Source organism: Episyrphus balteatus, chromosome 3 (genome assembly GCF_945859705.1).
Source record: "Episyrphus balteatus chromosome 3, idEpiBalt1.1, whole genome shotgun sequence".
NCBI lineage: Eukaryota > Metazoa > Arthropoda > Insecta > Diptera > Syrphidae > Episyrphus > Episyrphus balteatus.
In genome coordinates this window covers 11,217,471-11,239,867 of record NC_079136.1, presented here as the reverse complement: position 1 = coordinate 11,239,867, position 22,397 = coordinate 11,217,471, and the positions used below count along the sequence as shown (strand labels likewise).

Genomic DNA, 22,397 nt, shown 5'->3' with positions numbered 1-22,397 from the left:
TTTTGGTTACGAAATACAAAGAACGATTCTTATCAATTGAGCATGGAAAATCAATGTTTTTACTAATTAAAATTACTACTTTGGCAAAGAATAAACCGCCTTCGCATAAAATTGCTGGTTCACAAGGATGTTCAGTTTAAGGTATTACATTCAAGGAAGAACAGTCTGATTTTCTATTGGTATGTATTTATTATAGGTACATATTTTAAATATTAAATTTTTGATTGAAAACTCAATAAAAAAATATTACCTTTACACCGAAAAAAAAATTAATATATGCTATCAAATTAACATTTTTGAGTGAAAAAAGTCGTCCAACAATTAAAATATCAATTTTGATATGATTATCATATCATTTTGACATTTTTTAAATTTGGGTGGATAGTGAAAATTTCACTGTGACAATTAAAATATCAATGGTGACTAGATTTAACTTTTCAGTTTTTTACAATGATATTTCTTTTTTTTTTCTTTTTTATTATTTTAAGTATTTTCTTTCTTTTTTCTTTAAAATCAAACAAAAAATTACTTAAAGTGAATATTATTTATAAAATAGTGGTGATATTATTTATTCCTTATAGTTGATATAATTGTTTTGTGATTTTCTCCCAAACTATGTGAAGTAAAATCTTATTGCCGATCAAATTTTATCAGTAAATAATACATTTTACTTCGAAAAAACACAAAGCGCCTTCAAATTGATAACAATAAAATATCAAAAAAAAATTTCAAAAATGTGATATTTAAACATCATCCGGATAATAAAAATATTGTTTTGATTTTTTTTTATTATCATAAAACACATTTGATATTTAAAAAATGTCAAATTGATATTGGTTTTTTTTTCGGTGTAGGTATTAGACAAGGATTTATAAAAGCAAAAGAATTCATATCATCTTGAAAAAAATTTTGCTCTACAAATAAGAGGATCTAGCTCAAAAATAAGTCTATGGGACAATTTTGAATGACTTCGTCAAAATAGAAAAGTAACAATAGAAAATTGACTTTCTGATACCTTAAACTGAACATTTGTTCCCTACATTATGTAGCCGTTCGGGCTCAGTGGTAATTGGTACGACCCTTTAAATCTCGCAAATTAATGCATGTAGCAGTAGTACACAAGAATGGTTAAGAATTGTTAGTTTCTAGGTTTATTGACTTTAACTTGCTGCCATTTTGTACCTACCTAATGATATATTTATCAATGAAATTGCACTAAAGCGACGGAAAAGATTGTGAGGAACATATCTTTTCCAGGCTTCAGATATTTGCCAAAACCCAGATTTTTATTTTTGTGCATAACTCCGCTTTGAACATTGTTCAGGAAATGCCAATTCGGAATACCTTTTTAAGTTTTTTAAGTTAAAAGTTGAAAAAAAAAAAATATTTATGACTCAATTCAATTCATTTAAATTTTGTAAATTTTCTGAAAGAACTTTATAGTTTGAAATTAAGAATCGTCACACCAACTACTGGGGATGGTTTTTTCAAAAAGAAAATTCATGCATGTTATCTAAACTTGATGCCCTTTCAAGCCATATTGGCCTAATTTGTATCGGTGCTGGGTTTTTACTCGAAACATTTCTGGACATTCTCCTTTAGCTTCAAGTTTTTTAAGTTTTACTCAATAGACTATTGGTTAGTATATGAGGTAGCTTGTTGTTATGTTCTGATTTTTGTTTACGAAAGCAATACTTTCGTTTTGAAAAAAAGAAGTCTTCCACATTTCAATTTTTGTTTAATTATTGCGAATTATGGTGTTCTAAAATACTACGGAGTTGCTATAACTTTATTTTTTTGACGTTTTCATTTCGTTTCGATTTTGGTACACCATTTTTAAATCTATGAGAAAAGCAATTTCGGTATCGAATTCGATTCGGAGAACAGGGGCCGGTGATTTTCTCTTTTTTTTTTTACTTTTCCACTAATAACTTTACCAAAACCCATAATTTCCAATTGCCATACATTCGTACTTTTATTTTGTAAAATAAACTTAATTTTAATTTAAATTTTCAAATTCAAAATTTACATTTCTTAAACATTTTTTACTTTAATTTCGGAAACAGAATAAACGCAAATCTTCAATAATTTTTTGGATTTATGCTTTTTTGAGAATTTTATGCTTCCAGAAATGTTTTAGCCATATTTATCGATTTTATGGAATATATTTCTGCATGCGAAGCAACGGATTTACGGGTCCGATGATCTAAAAAACAGAATAGAGTACCTACCAATACTATTATCAAAAATAGTAATTGGTTCACTGTGGCGTATACGTTATTTTTCGTCATATAAACAATGCTGTCAAAAAGGCAAATAAATTGGAGCTCCACATTCATGAATGGGTGGGCCTTAATAAATTAGAAATACCTTTTTGAAATGACTAAAAACTTTTTATGTCAGTAGACGATGATAATCGGAAAGTAAGACCGAATGAAATAAGATCATGTTTTTTTTAAGTATTTTGTTTATTTTTTTTTATTGAATTGGGGACAAGCTGGCTGTATTTTTCATATCAAAAGCGGAGTGTTGGCCAACTTTTACTTCGTTTTCCTGGAAATCGATGAACCATGGCAGCCACCACAAAAAAGTGACGCCATTTTCTAACGTTCCACTCTCGCACTTTTGCAGTGCGGCAAAAATTTGAATTAAAAATAAACTATTAGAGATACAAAAATTTTCTATAGCTTTTTTGAAAGATAATAACCTAAAGTTAAATACATTTGAAGGATATTAGAAAATTCCATCTTTTAATGGGGTAAATAGGGGTAAAACAAAGTTTCAAAAAATTGGCTATTTTCTAAACGCAACAATGTAAAGAGTTGAATTTATTTTAATCAATAGATAAATTTATTGCAAGACTGACTGATATTGAAAAAATTCTAAAAAATGTCAAAACCAAGCTATTAATGGTTTTCTAAAACTAAAACATGAGGTAGACCTTTGACAAAGTAGTGATTATAGGTAGGGGAATTTGTTTTTGATAATTTGAAAAACGTCATTCGAAAGATAAAAAAAAAAAAATTTGAGGTCTGTTACGGATTTTTTTTTTAGTCTCTGGTGTTCGAAATATAAATTTTTGAAAAACACCTACTTTTTTTGGGGTATTTTTTGGTATGTTTTTATTTTTTAAAAATTTCTTGTAGCATTCAAAAAATCTCAAGCTTATAGAACATGTAGTCTATGTCTACACATGTCCAAAAATTTGTATTTCAAAATGGTTTTGATCGAATAACGGGAAAATCAAGTTGTTTTGTCCAAGGTTTTTTGACCTTTTTTAACCGTTTTTTATTTTTATCTTTTTTTATTCAACAGATAAATAAATGAAATTTATATTATAAATAGATAATAGACAAGACTATATCTGTGCAAAATTTCAATCAATTTTGTAGTCACAATTTTGAGATAACGGTAAAATAAAGTTCTATTATTCAACAGGTTCTTTCATTTGATCTAAAGCAATTACAAATTTGATTTAACTTTATTTAGCATTCTGATGATTCTGTTGGTATATCACACATAACTGTACATTTACTACAAGCTACACATTGTTAAATTAAAAAACTTGCGAAATACCTCAAAACACCTGTGGAAATCTGTTGATCATGAAGAGCCACCAGTGTGGGAAGTACCGTAATCTCAGTTTGGATTTTCAACATGGTTGGCTTTTTCTAGGCATCACAGAAATAAGATTGAAACGTCATATGAAAGGTGAAATTATAAGCTTTTACATGATTTAAAATTTTTAATAGGTTGTCTAAAAAAAATTTATTCAATAGCGTGAGAACATAAAATTATATGTTTTTTTTTTGCTTTTTTTGATGAAAATTGATCGAATTCAAAAAATTCTAGCTCTTTTTGTAGATGTATAATAGACATGATCGATATATATTTTGAGCTGAAGCAATAAGCTTTCAGGTGGTATACAATGTATTATAGGTTATTATATCAAAAAAATGAATTTTTGGGTGATGGAAATGATTTTTTCACTTTTTTCATAAGAAATTATTGTTTTTAACAAATTATTTTAGTACTTTTTGCGCATTGTATAAATTTAAAAATGGTTTTATTATTTCGAAGAAATATTTGGCTTTTTAATGGTATAATTTTTTTTTGTAAGCTTTTAAAATAAAAAAATTAATATAATGAGAAAAGAAAAGAAGGTAATTTTTTTTAGCTTTTTCTTGTAAATTATGATTGTTTGAAATAAATAAACGCTTCAATTGACTCATTTTAAAAGCACACAACCTGTTTTTTTACGACGTTATCACGTAAAATCATCGTCCGTAAACCGGCTTTACAGACAACCTCTTTTTTTTTATAACAGTTCCAAATTTAATTTGGTTTTCTGGAATTTTACCGAGTTCATCTTGTAATCTCAACACTCCAAACACATCTTTGCTAACTAAACTATGACTTGCAATAAAGGAACCATTATGGAAAACTATGCTTGATACTACGAACAAAATAGATCCTTTAATTATATATGTCTCTGTCTATATCCTTACCAGAAGCAACACTTTCCACAAATAGCTGTTTTTCTCGTACCACCTTTGGTTAACTTATGAATTTATGTGAAAAAAAGGTAAAAATTCTCACACAAGCCTATGTAATTCACTTACTTCTCCAAGCAATGCTGTCCATATTGCACCGAAAGTTCACATTAGATTTCCTAAAACATAAATAAATCATTGTTTTTTTTTTCCTTTTCTAGGTAAATATTTATTTTATTCCTAAAATTCTTATATTAAGTCCAGCCTCTTTAAAATGTTTATACATAATTTACATAAATAAATATTAATTTTTTTTTTTTTATTTTTTAAGGATTTTTTGAAATATTTAATTTAAAAATAAATTTTACTTCAATCAAAAGACAATGAATCCATCAAGATGACTATAACTTTGTGGTTCTCAAATTTCAAATTCATTTAGGAGTTTTGGATAAAAGTGCTATAGTGGTCGTAGTGCTAGTGGAGTTGGCTTGATAAGTGTTGTTGTTATTGTTGTAAGTCTTATGATCAATCCATCAATTATGTTTTGTTGAGAACTCAGCAGGCTCTGAAGCTGAATCTTCAAACATTTCACTTGATTGATGGCGGATATTACCACTGTTGCCACTCGTAAATAGATTGATGGCATATGGTGATGGTCGCATTGAGTATGGATTATGCATAAAATGTTGTAGTTGAAAAATGCATCTAGAACGATAAAAAAAAATTAGATAAATATTGAAATTTTGTTGAATGGAGTTTTATTCATACCTTTCTAACCGCCTTTCGGACTCTGTTGGAACTTCGAATATTTCAGCTATTGCTGGATCTTCGTGGAGATGAGATGATGATCTTTTACCGTTTGTCCAACCTCGAGAATATTGAAAAGTCTGTCCCATACAACTAATGATGACGGCAAACGAAACCAGAGCAAGGATCACAAAACGAAGCATGATGTTTTTAAGAAACTAAAATAAATTGTCAAAAGCAGCGTGTAAGTATAAAGTTATTGTTCATTGTTGGAGTTCAATTATTCAACCAATTAGTTTTTTATAGTTTGTTCACTGGACTTGAATAGAAATCCTTTGCGTGTTTTTTCATAGTATTAAAAAAAAAGTATTAAAAACTTCGAAATAGCGGAAATATTTGTGTAATATTGTTTCCACAAATCGAAAATTAAATTTTTTATTTCAATTTTATTTAATCACAATTTTAAATTTTGCCACCGTTGATAAACAAGACCAGTTGTTTAACAAACCACAGAAAAACCACTCAGAATAACACTTACTTTGGATAGAAGAATCAAACTCTGACTATGGTAATTCTTCGTGAATCTTAACCCTTTTATAGTCTAATATATTCTACATGAAGTAAATTACATTCAGTATTACACTGGTATAAGCTTGAAAGCTTTTATTATGTGTCTGCCTTAAAGGCGTGTGTATTTGGATTAACGAGGATTATTAACACCTATTGTTTTAGGGTAGAATGATGCTTATCAGGCGGGTAAACAAATTCAATGCATTTACTGATTAAAATTACTATGCTTGAACCAAGTGCCTAAACGCCCTCGTTAAAGAAAAAGGATGAACTTAATAGAAGAAACTAAAATATAGACGTTGTATCCTGAAAAAGCGAATGGTTTGGCTTTTAGACTTTTAGATATGAGTGGGTATTCTTGCATTTCTGTAGTTTTTAAGAACAAATCTAATGTTCACATAAAAAAAAACATACTAAAAGGGATATCCCGATAACGTATCAATTGAACTCTTAACCTTATCATCAGTAGATTTTACCAACTTCCAAAAAGGACCACGTATTCAATTCGCCTGTATTTTTTTTTGTTTTTTTTTTTATGTTTGTTACCTCATAACTTTGGACTGAATGCATCAATTTTGATAATTCTTTTTGTATTGGAAAGCTGGTTGCTGCAATGTGGTCATTTCAATTTCGTTCAGTTATAGCCATAGGAACTATTAGAAAAACCATAAAACCCAGTTCTGATCCATGGAAGTCGGTTTTGTTTTTTGAATAAAAAGATTATTTGCCGTCTCAGTGCCAGTATGCGGGAACGAAGAGAATTTACTGAGTAACGTATTGAACTTGCTTCCATCAATATTACACGTTGTCGTAAGGAATTAATTATAATTATTGTTTGGTAAACTTAATTTTTCCTCATTCATTTCAAGAAATCTAGACTGGAATATTGGTTCTACAGAATAATGATTTGAAAATGATTTTGGTGGCTACATTTAGTACCTACATTAATAGGTTCTGGAGAGTTAGGTTAATTCATTTATTGAGCATTCTTACTGCTGCCCATATTTCGTAATAATTTAGCAGGTGACCTTGGGACTCCATCACCTTTATTAATGAAATATTGAATTTTTGCTTATGAAAGAAATACAGGATTTTATTCCTCTTGGAAAAATGCACCCGGAATTTTCTAATTTCGCAAAAAACACCCTTTCACCTAGAATATTTTAATGCCCAATTTTTATTGGAGTATCATTTTTGTTATATATATGAACTTTATAGACCTGCTTCATCTTAAATTTTCATCCCTAATTTCATCAGTGAAACCTGTTATTTTTAAAGTGAAAACTTCTTTAGTATCGTAGTGATTTGAAACAAGATGAAACGAAAATGCGACACGACTTCAACTTGTTATAACTTTTTTGTTTTAATAGATTGATGAATGAAATTTGTACTGTAGATAGGTAATTAAATAAATTATAATTGTACAAAATTTCAATTAATTTCATATTCAAAATTCGGAGATAACGGTAAAAAGATGTTCTTTTCCAACACACGTTATATCTTTTGATCTAGTGCACATACAAATTTGATTTAACTTTAATACGCATGCTGATAACATAACCTTTTTTTTGATATATCACACATAACGATACGTGCTCTACAAGTTACACAATCTTAAATTGAAAAAAATTTAAAAATACCTCAAAACACCTGTGGAGATCTGTTGGCGATGACCAGCTACCAGTGTAGGAAGTACCGTAATCTCAGTCTGGAAATTCGACATGGTTGACTTTAAAAAATTCTAACTTCTCTTGTAGACATCTTTGAAATAAGATTTATACATCACTAGCTAACCCCCACCCGCTTCGCTGAGTGCACTTTTGTAAAAATTGAACCTGTTTGAAAATAATTTGAAACCAATTTTTTGATATACAACATTTCTTGCATAACGAAAAAAATGCGGTTAAAATTACATGAGGGGTTCCGCTGCGCTTGAGTGTTGAAGCAGAATTTTCAGATGTAAAATATACTACATTCTCCAAATGCACTGCTCAATGAAGAACCGCTGCGCTGGATAAATTTCATGTATTTGAAACGAAAAAATTCGCCAAACTGCTTCGTTTCCTTTCAACAGATTCTAATGCAACGCAAGCTATATCGCGCCCTTTATCACATATTTACATATGTATTTGATGGACTTCACAGAATTACAATACTCGAATTTATGTTGGCTTTGAATGCCTTGTATAATATCGATGAATATAGCACAACTTCAATATTCACATTTTTCACTTTCACGATCATTGATTTCCCATTTTCTTGAGTGGAACGTCTATGATATAAAGGGTATCCATCATTTCCAGTAACTGTTTCTGATATCAAAGCTCTTGGATAACGTTTCGAACATTTTGCATCAACCACATGGGGAATTACTATCAGTCTAAGAGCCTACAGCAAATTTTGGGAATAGAGTGATAACCAAAATGTGAGTATGCAGATTTATAGCCTTATAACGAAATCAAAAGTCTGGCAGCTTTTAGTCGCAGACTTATATGGATTTCGGGAGATTAGATATCGCGAGTTTTCCAATTAATGTGAGTAGGCTAAATTAACAAAAATTCACATTCTGAACACAAACACTGATGTTCTGTCATTTCCCCTAAGCTTGAAGACACCAACCTTGACGATGCGATCTATGGAACTCAAGATATAAGTTGTTTTAGCGGCATTGTTTTGAAGACTTTTCTGTTTAAATTTGTGTTTGTTTTTGGGTCTCGGTCTACATATATTTACCTATTGCTCCACATACTCCATGAATCACATTTTGTACAACAATCGCGAACAATTCTGGATCAATCGTAATGTCAGGAAGCTCCGCTGATATGATATCATCTATATTATCTTCTGCAATTATACTCACCAGCCAAATCAAAATGCGGGCATGCGGTAACCCCACTCTACTGAATACATCCAGCATTGTACTTTCCCTAAACCTTTATGTTTAATGATAAAATCCATTAATGATTTTAACTTCATCTTAAACAAATGCGCTATTATATCATTATATCATGCCTATCAGCCGGCGATCCAGGCAACAAAAGATCTTTAATTTCTATCCCTGCAGGCTTTATTTCCTTTTTAATATGCCAATTTCACCCGTGTGTGTTATAACCTTTTCTTATCTTTCCCAGTTTTAATTGACCCACTTTATAAGATCGAAAAACAAAAAAATTGCAATTTCACTTTGAGGAAGGTATGGGGGACATGCTGCCCCCCTGCAATCCCCCTGCTTGGGCACACTATAGTATTTAGGGTGGGTGTCTTATTCCAAGTGAAAGTGCTTACCTATTATTCAAATTCAGAATGAAAAAACAACCGTGAGGCTTAATGCCTTTTTGATGTGAGTGTTATAGCCTCTTTTAAAAGGAAATAAAGCCTGCAAAGGATATTTTGCATACATATCCACAGCATATTGATTACACAATCTCCGGCACAACAAAGTATGATTAAGTTCATTTCTGCGAACCTGTACGTATGTATGTATGTAGGTAAATTTTGAAAATTATTTGTTTTACTAATAAAAATTTTGAAAGTTTGTCTTAGCCCTGACTTTTCAATCGTCAGTTAGACTATCAGAAGAATAAATGTCAATATAAAAAAAACTTTTATTCCTAGGAATAAGCTCTATCTGAGGTTTATCTGACTATTGAAAAATTGGCCCTTAATAAATTTGTTTACAAATTAAGCTAAGTTAAAATTTTTAAAAAGCGAGAGTGTTTTTTTACTCGTACAAATTGACAGCTATGTAAAGATGCGAGAAAAGGTATTATTTTTTTTTGATACAAACCATCTACATATTAATACCTTTCAAACAAAAAAAAAATAACCAAAATCGGACCAGCCAAACGCGAGTTTATCGCCCACACACTTAACGAACTCATTTTTATATATAAGATTATACAAGGTGAAACAATAAGCTTTCACATGGTATAAAATTTTGTATAGGTTGTCAAACAAAAAAATTGATTTAATAGCATGAGAACATAAAAAGAAATGTTTTTTTTGCTTTTGGGATGAAATTTCATTGAGTTTAAAAAATTCTACCTCTTTTTGTAGATGTCTCAGAGGTCTGATCGATATATATATTTTGAGCTAAGACAATAAGCTTTCAGATGGTATTAAATTTTGTATAGGTTGTTAGGGAAAAAATGCATTTAATAGCGTGAGAAGATAAAACTCCGTGTTTTTTTCGCTTTTTTTATGGAAATTGATCGAGTTCAAAAAATTCTAGCTCTTTTTGTAGATAGACCATAGACCTGATCGATATATATATTTTGAGCTAAGACAAAAAGCTTTCAGATGATATAAAATTTATATAGGTTGTCATATAAAAAACATGTACTTATTTGAAGGTGATAGAATAAAAATAGGTAGATTTTTTCTATTTTTTTTTTCAAGAAAAATGATTATTTAAGGTTTCACTTCTACCACGTGTAAATTGCACACATGATTTTTTTTTTATCAGTGTTTCGGTTATATTTTACCTAATGTAGTAAAAAACAAACACCTTTGCGTTAAATTAACACACTCAAATAAGGAGAAAAAAGGGGGTCAACTTCGAAATAATTGCTAATATAGAATTTTTTTGCCAAATTTTGCATGTAGGTTTTCATTTCCATAACACTAGTCGGCAACGAAAATAAAGCTTGAACCAAACCCTACTTTTCGAAAAGATTTTTGTGTGCTGAGTTTGAATCCGAAGTCAAAATTTCAATTCACGTTTTTGAAATATTTGATGTTAACATGACAAAAACGCGACTTTTAGGGAGCATTTGACGTGGAATTACATCACCGGTAATTTTTTTTTTTTTTTGCAAAACTACTTATGCAATCTCAAAACTACATTATAAAACGTTCTAAAGGTGTTTATTTTTTTTTTTCAAAATTTATTTTTTCTCCAAGACCTTGAAAAAAGAAATTTTCGATACCTACATATCTCAAAATCTTGATTGTTTTTGTTTTTAGTACCTAATGAATGGTTTTTTTTTAACTAAATTCCAGTTTGCGTCTTCAGATTTGGACTTAAAAAAAATTTTGCGGAACAAAATACCTATATTTTTGACTAAACATCAAAATGAACTTAATTGAAAATTAGTTTTTGAGACTTAGGCCTACGGACCATAAATTTTAATCCTAGCTAGGTCGAGCATAGTTCTAATGTTCTACTTAGTTTTTTCTACGTTTCTAAGGCCCATTTGTTGAAACTAGTCGTAAATTTTGATCTTAGCTAGGCCGAACATAGCTCTTATGTTTTACTTAGTTTATTCTAAGTTTCTAAAAAAATTTTATGTTCAACCTAGCACTGATTGACTTTCATGCGAGAAATCCCTGAGAACTTCAAATTAATTTGTCAAATCGATATAAACGTCAGTTAGTTTTTATTTGCTTTTGAGAAATTTTAGCAATACAAATTGTTAAGAACGCCTTTAAATTAATGGAAAAAGGTAAAAATAGTGAAAGCCCAGTAAAACTTGCGTTTTAATTAATAAATGGAATAATTTTAGTGAATGTGTTTGTGTTTTGTGAACGTATGTGTGTGTCAAAATAAGTGTTGACAAAAAAAAAACAACAAAAGGGTGAACATTCTCTCAAAAAATTTTTCAGAGATTTTTTTGCGTTTGCAGATGGTTAGGATTTATAAAAGTAAGTCAACTAATATTGCTATACTTAATTTTTGTCCATTTTGGTACCAACGCATCATTTTTTGAGCTATATTCTCTCTTTTTTCTCAAATAAATATGCTTAAGTAGAACGTAAACTACTTATGATCTACTATTTCTTCCCCCTAAGTTATGTTAAACTTAAAGGAATTTATGACCTAGTTTGAAGTTCGTGCAAATCGCAATGTAGAACTTAGGGCTTTACGATTCACTTAAATACTTAAGTTTCGTTTCAGCAAATGGGCCTAAGCCACATTTGCTGGAACGATATATTATATTATATATATTTAAGTATGTTCCATATACCGGTTTGTACGAAATTCAAACTATGCCCACAATCCCTGTAAATTGAACATAACTTTAGGGGGAAGAAATATTAGAACATAAGTAGTTTATGTTCTACTTTAGCACATACATTTTTTTAAATGAGATTTTTTTTAGATTTTTGACATAAATTATAAAATATCCAAAAAAGGATAGAAACCAACAAATTATTCTATGAGCACTTATTCCAAGATTGTAAATGGATGTTTTTTGATGCATATCCTAAAATTTCCCCCTTAAAAAAAAAAAAAAAAATCATGTGTGCAATTCACACGTGGTAGAAGTGAAACCTTAATAATTATTTTTCTTGCATAAAATAAAAATCGAAAAAATTTACTTTTTTTATTCTATCACCTTTAAATCCATATCTTTTATATGACAACCTAATAAATCAAAAAAAAAATAATAATAAATTTTAAATCATCTGAAAGCTTATTATTTCACCTTTTATTTGACTTTTCAATCATGTTTCTACCATGCCTACAATAAAAGTAAGAATTTTTTAAAGTCAACCATCTCGAAATTTAAAACTGGTCATCGGCAACAGATCTTCATACGTGTTTTGAGGTATTTTCACGTTTTTGATATATCAAATGAAAGTTAATATTATCAGCATGCGTATTAAACTTAAATAAAATTGTCATGTGCCCTAGATCAAAAGATATAACGTGTTTAGAAAAAGAACATCTTTTTATCGTTATCTCAGGACTTTGAATATTAAATTAAATGAAATTTTGCACAATTATAGTTTATTTACCTATCTACTGTATAAATTTCATTCATTTCTCTATTATAACATAAAAGTTATAATCAATTGATTTTTCCTGTCGCTTTTTCGTTTCATCTTGTTTCAAATCACTCCGATTCTAAAGAAGTTTTCACTTCAAAAGTAATACATTTTTGAAGTCAATCAAATTTTACAAAAAAAAAGCCGAAAAAACTACGTTTTTTATATTCTTCTATCAATATATCGATTTTTTACCATTAAAAAGCTTATACAATTTCCTGAAGAATAAAGCCATACCTAAATTTTAATAATGCACAAAAAGTATAAAAATAATTTATTGAAAACAATCATTTTCATCAAAAAAGCGAAAAAAAACACGTATAGGTATATAAAAAATTTTACACCATCTTAAAGCTTATTGTCTTAGCTCAAAATATATATATCGATCAGGTCTATGAGACATCTACAAAAAGAGCTAAAATTTTTTAAACTCCATGAAATTTCATCAAAAAAGCAAAAAAAAAAAACATTTATTTTTATGTTCTCATGCTATTAAATCAATTTTTTTGTTTGACAACCTATACAAAATTTTATACCATGTGAAAGTTTATTGTTTCACCTTTCATATTTCAAAGATGCCTACAAGAGAAGTTAGAATTTTCTTAAGTCACGTCAGATTTTCTTGATTTAAAATTTTTTGGAATCAGCATTAAAAATACATACATTAAAATCATGTTTCATATGTGTATAAAATACCATTGTCTATTATTGCTTATTTCGAAAATCTAAATTTCGCTGTTTGATTTTGAAAATCGCGACTTGCGGACATGAGATTTTGTTAGACTTTTGAGGTAAATTATAGAAATCCAAAACGAAGATATTGAGCAAAAGTTTTCCAATATCATATTTTTGGTGCTCATTAAAAACAATTTGGAATAAAAAATAAATTGATTAGTTCTGAAGGTCATATTCGTTTATTTACAAGTTCAAAATAATAACTAAAATTCTTATACTAAGTCCAGCCTCATTACAAATCTAATTATCTTATACAAAAAATAATTACATTTTTTTTTTTATATTTTTTTTTTTCAGGATCTTCAATCCTTTTGAAATAACATTAAAAAAAAAAAAATTATTAGCTATAGTAGATATTTGAGATTGATTGACAGGAGAGTCCATGATGCATTCATTACTTCTGATATTTCCTTAAGCGATCTATTTAATATTTATGAGATTAATGGTGTTTTGTGGTAGCGTAAGTAGTTGCAGTAGTGTTGTCTTGATGATTAGTAGAGTTGTTGTTGTTGTTGGAAGCGCTTGTACAATTAATCCTTCAATTATGCTTGGTAGAGAACTCACCAGTTTCGGAAGCTGCCATATCTTCGAAATTTTCATTTGATTGATGATGAACATTAACACCGCTGCCACCATTTACGTTACTTGTTGGGCCGTATGATGGACGCACCAAGTATGGATTATGGATCAAACGTTGTAATTGAATAATACATCTGGGAATTGAAGAATAAAGCAAAATAAATAAACAAATTGGTACGAAAAATGAAACTTACTTTTCTAGTCTGCGTTCGGATTCTGATGGAATTTCGAATACTTCAGCAATTGCTGGGTCTTCATGGAGATGAGATGATGACCTTTTGCCATTTGTCCAACCACGGGAATATTGGAAGGTCTGTCCCATGCAGCTCATGATGACAATGAACGAAACCAAAGAGAAAAGCACGAAACGAAGCATGATTTATATATTTAAAATTCTATGAAAAGGCAAAGAAAAAACTGATTAAATAGTAGTGACATCTGTGCATGGACTTAGGAAAATATGGTTCTGGTATTGTATTGGTTGTGATACGAGGTTTTTTATGGGTTTAGATATTAAATAACACAAAACAGAGCATTTCAAACTGTAGTTCTATTTGGGTTAAGTTTAAGTTAGTAAGGTTTTTAAACCAAAAGTTGTTAAGCTTAATAAAATGTAATTGGATCCCAAAAAGTATTCACAGTGTTTCTAGTTTGTTAGAACGATTTTACATCTTTTTCTTCTGTTTTTTTGTTGCAGCTTTTTTTCCTTGCGTGGGTTATCCAAGAAAATCTTTGAAAAACATTTATAGTTTTAAAACAATTGTATCACAACAAAATAATAACTCAACAATGTTCTTTCAGTTTTAAATAATATTATTACCACAAGAAAAGACTACGAGAATCAATTGGATCGAGTGCTTGTACTTGATTTGAAATTCAAACTTTGACTATGATTTTCTCAGGGAGATTTAACCCTTTTATAGTTAAAATTCGTATGATATCGAAAGGATACTATAGCTTACATTCTTAAAAGGGGTGTATGCAGGATTAGCAAAGGATTATTAACACCCTTATTGTTTTGGGAACTGTGTTTATCACATGGATGAGCAAAGTCAATGCATTTACTGATTAAAATTACTACTTTGGTGGAAAGTTAGCCGCCTTTGCAAAAAGGTTAAGTGTATGTTGTTTCTATAGTCAGGGTAAGTTAAAAAAAAGAAGGTTTGAATCTTTTAGCTTCTCAATTTTGTTGAATGATTTTCCGCACTGGGAAGATGTTTATTGAACAAATTTTATTGAATTTAACGGAAAAGGTAAAGGAAAAATAACATTTTATGTCTAGTACCACCCCACCAGGGATATTTTTGCATTAGAAAGCAAACTGTACAGTTTATTTTTATTTCATTTTATGCAACTGTATCTGTTACCTTCAACATTTTCAAACAAAAATGTCTATCTAAAGGACAGGTTCAACTTTGAGGATTCGTTTAAGAAAATAATCTTCATAAATTGAGGGGTCTTATGTTCGATTGTGCTTAGTCGCACTTCTCCGAAAAGTCATCGATCGCTTTAAAATTTTGACCAAGAGTTCTATTGGTATTCCCGTATGTTTTAACAACTGCGATAACGTCAAACACGAAGATACACAAAAGCGGGACAGGATAAGCTAGTTATTATTTAAATACTAATAAGATTAATATAGTACCTACATAGTTTAAGTTAGAATTTGGTTATAGACTGACCATGTTGACTTATTTTAAACAAATTCAAAACCCATTAAGGAAAAAATACCTCGGTTTTTTTCCAATTCTGGTGATTTCATCAGGCTTAGAATCACATAAATGTGTCTGAAGCTCTGGAGCAATGGAGCGTGTGTAACTTATATTCTTCATTATAGACAATCGAATGTTATTGAATACGGTAGAGATTGAGTACACCATGTCAGGGAATTTTTGAACAGTCTGACCATCTGGAGAACATTCAGATGCATATTACAGTGTCCTTAAGCCGATAAATGAGAAAAGAAGAATGAATTTCGCTATCAACACTTTTAAATGCTTATGAAGAAAAAGAAGAGATTATACTTTCTGGGAACACTTAACTACCGACTTTCGAGGATGGCTTATTGTAGCTTGACTTGACATTTTACTGATATTTTATAACGGCAAACCATTTTAAAATTATCGTTTTCAACGCAAAATAGTTGAATAAAAGTGGTTTTCGTTAATTTTAAGTAGTTTTTTTCTCTCAGTGTAGTGAAGTGTACTGAAAAAAAATCACATACCATTTTATATTATTTTTTGTTATTTTTGCAAAAATATTTGGATAGATTATACTTAACATGTAACTTTTCTAGGTGCTCATATGGCAAACCAAAAATGATTTTAGCACTTGAAAAAATATTTGTATTTTGTGGTTTTTAAGGTGAAATAAAACAAATTTACTTAAGTAAGAATTCTAAATCAAATAACATTTGAGGCGCAGTGCCCACACCAGTGGATTTATTTTTTCTAAATTATATTTTTTTTTAAAAGTCACTGTGTGTAGGATAGTGAAAATAAAAAATGGGGTATCCAAGTCTAATTTTGGAAAAAACAAACCACGGTTTTAAACTAAAGATTTTTTCACAGGAAAAAAAATCATAATTTTTTCGGTTTCTGATATGAAAAAAAGTTTTTTATTTTATAGTCCAGTAATTTTAGGTTTCATCTGCGGAAAAATTCCTACTGGGCTCGATTTTGGTATAGACCTTCGTTACGGCGTTGTTATGAAGATGTGAAAAATCGACATTGATATCGTGTCCGAGTTAGAAGTTATAGAGGTCAAAAGGTCACGAAAATCAGTTTTTCGCATATATCTCGCGACCTGTTGCTCGGAGGTCAATAGGCGTCCATAGAAAAAATTGTTCGTCATAAAATTATCTACAAATACTGCCTCATGCATTTTTCTGTGAAATCAACCGTTTTCGGAATAGAGCGATTTCAAGCGTAGGCATAATACATGATACGTAATAATAGGTTTGTTTTATTTAAGAGTGAATAGTTCAGTATTGGAATACTGAAAATACATGTGTAAGCTCTTTTTTTTATTATATGTATTTTTATAACTTTGACTTGTAGTTGACATTCAAACTAACTTAATAAACTTGCTAACTAGCTTACTAATTAACTATATAATTAAATCTTAGCAGTTAGTTTAGACTTCTTCCAACCATCGCACATAGGGGTATTTAGTCAATTTAGGCGGACAAAACGCGAAATTTTAAACTGATCCAAACGTAAAAAATCAACATCCTACTAAAAGTAGATAACTTGCTTAGCATTTTCTTATAGTTTAAAAATTGATTATCCCTTCAGATGACTAACAGCAGCGGTCTAGAGTTCAAAGTTTTCAGCCCAAAGATAAAATTAATTTTTTTTTTGTAATTTAGCGACTGTGCTTAAGTAAGTACTTTTTTTTAAGTGGATGTAGATGAAAAGTTTTTATGGAATATTGATGAGGAGATACGAAACTGTCTACTAGATGTTGTATCTAAATGTTGTATTACGTTATAAATAAAAAAGTGATATGTTGAATCTTTGTATAAATTAGTCGTAAAAAAAGTAAATTTCTGTGTTGGTAACTAGATAAGTTATACAATTTCACATTATTGTGTGATAAAATTTAATGTTTTCTAAAGGTTAAACTCTTATCTAATTGAATCTGTAAAAAATAAGTGCAACTAAGTGCAACTTCGACACATTTGCCCTTCTTAAAGGTTTTAGGTTTTGAAAAATGGTTACCTTGTATTCAGCATCCATATTTTAAGTTTTTTTAAAGATTCAACTTTTTGAATTACAGAACCTGAATCCTTATGATTTTTCCTAAATTTTAAGACCTTTATCTTGGCGATATCATTAATAGAACTCCATTTATAAGCGTTTTAACAAACCATTGGGACCCATTCTTAACTTTTTTGTTTGATCAAAAAGTGGTTTAGGAAGAAAAATGTATTCATTGAAATCAACACTTAAAACACTTTATTCCAGTACTAAATACAAGCTTTTACCTTGTTGATGAAGATAAACCGGAAAAATAATTTTGTCCGCGTAAAATTGGCAAATACCCCTATGTGCATCGTGTCGAACTGAAACTTTATATATGTATTTATGCAGTTTGGATGACAACATATAATTTTGTTGGTTTGGTCTCAGTGTAGAGGCACCCCAAATAATGCAGATAAGTAAGTTAGTTAGTAAGTTAGTTAGTTAGTAAGTAAGTTATTTAGTTAGTTAGTAAGTTAGTTTGAATGTCAATTAAAGTGAAACTTATAAAAACGTATTAATAAAAAACAAAAGAGCTTACACATGAATTTTTCAGTATGCAAATACAAAATTATTCACTCTTAAATAAAACAAACCTATTATTATTATTATTATTATTATTACGTATCATGTATATGCCTACGCTTGAAATCGCTCTATTCCGAAAACGGTTGATTTCACAGAAAAATGCATGAGGCCAGTGGCGGATCCAGGATTTTTTTCTGGGGGGGGCACAAGGGTCGGATTGCAAAAAATTTGTTAGAAATAAAGTGAAGTCAAGTTTATTTAAGTGTGTATTAGGGGGTGGGTCAAAAAAATCAAAATTCTTTTTTTTGATTTGGTACTCCGAAAAATCGATATCTAGACACCTCTAGAATATATACACCAAATATGAGCTCTTAATATTAATGGGAAGGTCCTCCGTTTCGCAATTTTCCATTTTTACACCAAGCTTCTACTAAAAAAAATCATTTTTTTTAAATCGACTTTTTAGCAATTTTCTTTACATATTCTTGTAATACATTAAACGCTCTAAAAAAAAATCCTTGTACACATTTTTCGTTTATCTAACCGTTTAATAGATATTTGAGGTCCAAAAATGGAGAAAATCTTTAAAAATTCGTTTTTTTGTTCTTAATTTTGTAACAACTTAAAAAATTATAATAATCAAACGCGCAAGACATATACTTGTAGAAAATAGTTTAATCCACAAAAAAGGTCTGGTAAATTCTTTCATTAATCTAGCCATTCTAAAGATATTCGTGGTCAAACTTTAAAAAAATTATAAAAACATTTTTTACTTTTCAAAATTTTCTAATTCACTGAAAATTCGTTATTTTCAAATTAGCAAGATATGTATATTCTTGTAGGGGCTTAAACGTTCTAAAAAAAAATTCCGTGGAATCAAATTGATTGCTTTAACCGTTTAAAAGATAATCGTATCCAAATCGCAATGCATACGAGTCATGAGAAAATTACTGAATTCAGTGGGCATTGCTACCTTAGCATTGTCACTTTTTTCATAGAAACATTTAAAATTTTATTTTAAAGTTGGCAGAACTTCCCTTAAACCTTTTAAAAATTCCTTTCGTCTAATTTGTTTTTTTTTTAACAGTTGTTGGTTTAAATATATCTGTTTTATTCACTATTTGGTTATATACATATATAAAATGGAACAATATTTTGAGAGAATACGTGAGTAACAAACAGGATCATTCCGCAATTCAATATCGACAGACGATATCGTTATGACGATAATCTTCCTTCACTTAAAAGCGATAATTAATTTTTATCAAACGATATCGTTTTGACGATTGAAAAGTTTTTTTTCTGTTGGTCAATAATCTTTTAAAAAATGTCTTCAAAACGGCACAGCGCTTATAGACGATAGGTTTTCATTGATTTGTTTTAGGATTTTATTTCATTATTACACCAGAGCGGTTTTATAAAAATATGTTCTCTAAATTGGATTGAAAATATTTTTTTTTGCAAATGAAATAAAACTGCGTTAAAAAAAATGTTAATACATTTACACTAAATTAATGCAAAATATTTTTTCGTATTGGTTTTTTAATTTATCCAGGTACATTAAAAAAAATGAAAAATACTCAAAATCTGAAAATTTGGTTGAATAAACACGAACAAATTAGTTAAACACTAATATTAAGTTCTCTATACCCCTGATTCTTAATATTGCGGGACGAAACGACAGCGTTTTCTTTAAAAAGAAACGTTTTTTTTTTTGAAGATTTCAAATATTTTTGAGGTTTTCAAACTGTGATGTGTGTCAAAAAAACTTTACGTGAAGCAAGAAACGGACGTTAACGATTATCGTTATGTCGATTTTATCAATTAAAAAATTTCGCAACAACAAACAAACGAAACAAAACCACATCTCAGCCTTTGCTCATGAAAAAAAAAATGTCCAGGCCTGAATTTGATGCTTATTGTTATTCCAACTCAGAACTTGATGCCAATGCTATTCAGGAAGTTTTCTATCGAAATTAAAGATTCTGTTTTATTTAAAATCAGTTTTATTTAAAATCTTGATTTTTTTGTAATTTTTACTGATTCCCCGATTTTCCCCTATTTTTGATGTGGTAGTCTCCCGATGTCAAAAAATATTTTATGGCAACACTGGATGCCGGCCGGTGTGCTCGGATTTTTTTCAGATATAATTGATGATTACTGATTACTTTGAAGAAATGTATTTATTTATAAGTTTAATCTAAGGACTCAATTGCTTTCTCTTTTCTTTCTCTATATTATAATTTTACTCATTGCAAGATCGTTTATTTATCTGTGAGGTGGTGCTTTTCATGGGAAAGGGATGCAACAAACAATTAAATTCGCATTTCCAGCCAGAAATAGACAAGAGTTTTACTCAAGTTCTTTCTGTTATTTTATTAATATATTTGAACAACTCTTATAATTTGATTTCCTTTAAGTATGTACCAGTTCTGGGGGGGGGGGGGGCACGTGCCCCCGTGCCCCCCCCTGGATCCGCCTATGCATGAGGCAGTATTTGTAGATAATTTTATGACGAACAATTTTTCTATGGACACCTATTGACGAGATTTATGCGAAAAACTGATTTTCGTGACCTTTTGAGCTCTATAACTTCTAACGCGGACGCGATATCAATGTCGATTTTTCACATCTTCATAACAACGCCGTAACGAAGGTCTATACCAAAATCGAGCCCAGTAGGAATTTTTCCGCAGATTGGGGTAAAAAGTGCCTAAAATGACTGGGCTATTATGTTTTGAAAAGAAAGTGGAATGAAGAAAAAAAAAATTGGGCTATACTGGGCCGTTGGGCAAGGATCCACAGTGCGAAACCAAAATTTTTTACACTGCATAAAATAAATGACTTACTGTGATTTTTGAGGTGAAAAAAAAATAATTTCATTATAATTTTAGGACTAAAGATGGGCTAACGAGAAAAATTTGGGGCTTTCCTGGGCTAACCCTGGGCAAAAAACAATCATGGTTTGAAAAAAATTTACATTTGGGGTTGCCAATTTCACATAGCCAGTTGATGCTCAATTTATTGAGTTGAAAAATTTGGAATTTGAAGACCAGTTTCTTTGAAACTATTAATTAAATAAACTCGATAAGAAACATCAAAATATGATAATTTTTGTTTTTGTTTTCAAAAATAATATTTTTTATTATTCTATTTAAATTTGTATGAAAAAAAAATTAATATTTAAAAATGAAATAATGGTAACAGTGGCAATTTTTAATCCATAGAAAGAGTTGTAGTTACCTAAACGCATTAAAGATATAATCAAAATAAGAGCTACGTTAACGTTCTAATTTTAAGATTTGTTCATCCACTATTCAAGCGGTAACGAAATAATTTGAATGCACCCTTTTAAATAAAACAAGTATAAAGTTAACTAGAAAAATATTAACACTTCACTATCTTAAATTAATGTTTCCAATCCATTATATGTTAAAGTTTCCGTTTTTAAAGAAGACTTAAAGAAAAAATACTCATTTTATTTATACGTTTAGACACTAGTTTGATGTTTATACACGAAGCGATTGCTACACTTTTTAGACTCCTACATCATCATAATTTTGGTTTTTATTAATAAAAACAAAAAAAGTTAGAGAGACCCTGTAGAAAAAATAAATCATTTAAAGGCAATTCCCCTTTTCTATAGAAAAACCCCTAAATCAATTAAAGCAAAAGAGGATTTTTACTTGAATTAAAAAAAAAAGTCGATAGATTACAGATTTCACCTTTACCTGCTTCTACCGAAACCCCACATAATTCAGACTCCGAAACTAAGCAAGAGATCACACTGCAAAAACTTCTCTTAAATGGTCAAAATTTCTCATCATAGAGCTAAAATTATACCCATTTATACAAATATCTTAAAATCAAATCTGATGGGAATTAACCAGTTGTATATTACATAGTAAACATCATCTTTTAAGTGCCCCATCAGTATGGAATTGTAATTAAATTTTAATGATAGATACATCATCACTACTTAATCTCACCACATACCTACCTGACAGATGTGCAGTACTCAAACAAAACACCAAATTGACCTCAAGGTTCTATAAACAGCTCAATAACAAGCAACACCGCGTGTTTCATCTGGACAAGACAAACCTTTTGTGTTATGGCTGTCCACACCTCTTCACACAGCTTCTTCATATTTCTTCAAGATCCAAACAAATTAAAATCATTTTTTTTTTTTTTTTTGTTTAATTTCATTTTCATTTCATTTCTATCAAAC

At 29.6% G+C, this 22,397-nt stretch overlaps 2 protein-coding genes across 2 annotated transcripts; both read right to left on the bottom strand.

The window, feature by feature from the left end:
* Positions 1-5,026: 5,026 nt before the first annotated feature.
* Positions 5,027-5,443, bottom strand: LOC129913440 (pro-corazonin-like). Its single transcript, XM_055992124.1, has 2 exons — positions 5,262-5,443; positions 5,027-5,198 (listed from the first exon to the last, which is right to left on the bottom strand). The coding sequence occupies exons 1-2, from the start codon at positions 5,441-5,443 to the stop codon at positions 5,027-5,029; spliced, it is 354 nt and encodes a 117-aa protein (XP_055848099.1).
* Positions 5,444-13,744: 8,301 nt separating this feature from the next.
* LOC129916633 (pro-corazonin-like) lies at positions 13,745-14,808 on the bottom strand. Its single transcript, XM_055996685.1, has 3 exons — positions 14,716-14,808; positions 14,090-14,290; positions 13,745-14,029 (listed from the first exon to the last, which is right to left on the bottom strand). The coding sequence occupies exons 2-3, from the start codon at positions 14,269-14,271 to the stop codon at positions 13,855-13,857; spliced, it is 357 nt and encodes a 118-aa protein (XP_055852660.1). The 5' UTR covers positions 14,272-14,290; positions 14,716-14,808; the 3' UTR covers positions 13,745-13,854.
* Positions 14,809-22,397: the final 7,589 nt, after the last annotated feature.

Bases quoted from the DNA above. Each gene is read 5' to 3' on its own strand.
- LOC129916633 (XM_055996685.1), bottom strand. From the start codon at position 14,271: ATGCTTCGTTTCGTGCTTTTCTCTTTGGTTTCGTTCATTGTCATCATG. The intron at 14,030-14,089 runs GTAAGTTTCATT...TTCAATTCCCAG, and splicing joins TCCGAACGCAGACTAGAAAA to ATGTATTATTCAATTACAAC.
- LOC129913440 (XM_055992124.1), bottom strand. From the start codon at position 5,443: ATGCTTCGTTTTGTGATCCTTGCTCTGGTTTCGTTTGCCGTCATCATT. The intron at 5,199-5,261 runs GTATGAATAAAA...TTATCGTTCTAG, and splicing joins TCCGAAAGGCGGTTAGAAAG to ATGCATTTTTCAACTACAAC.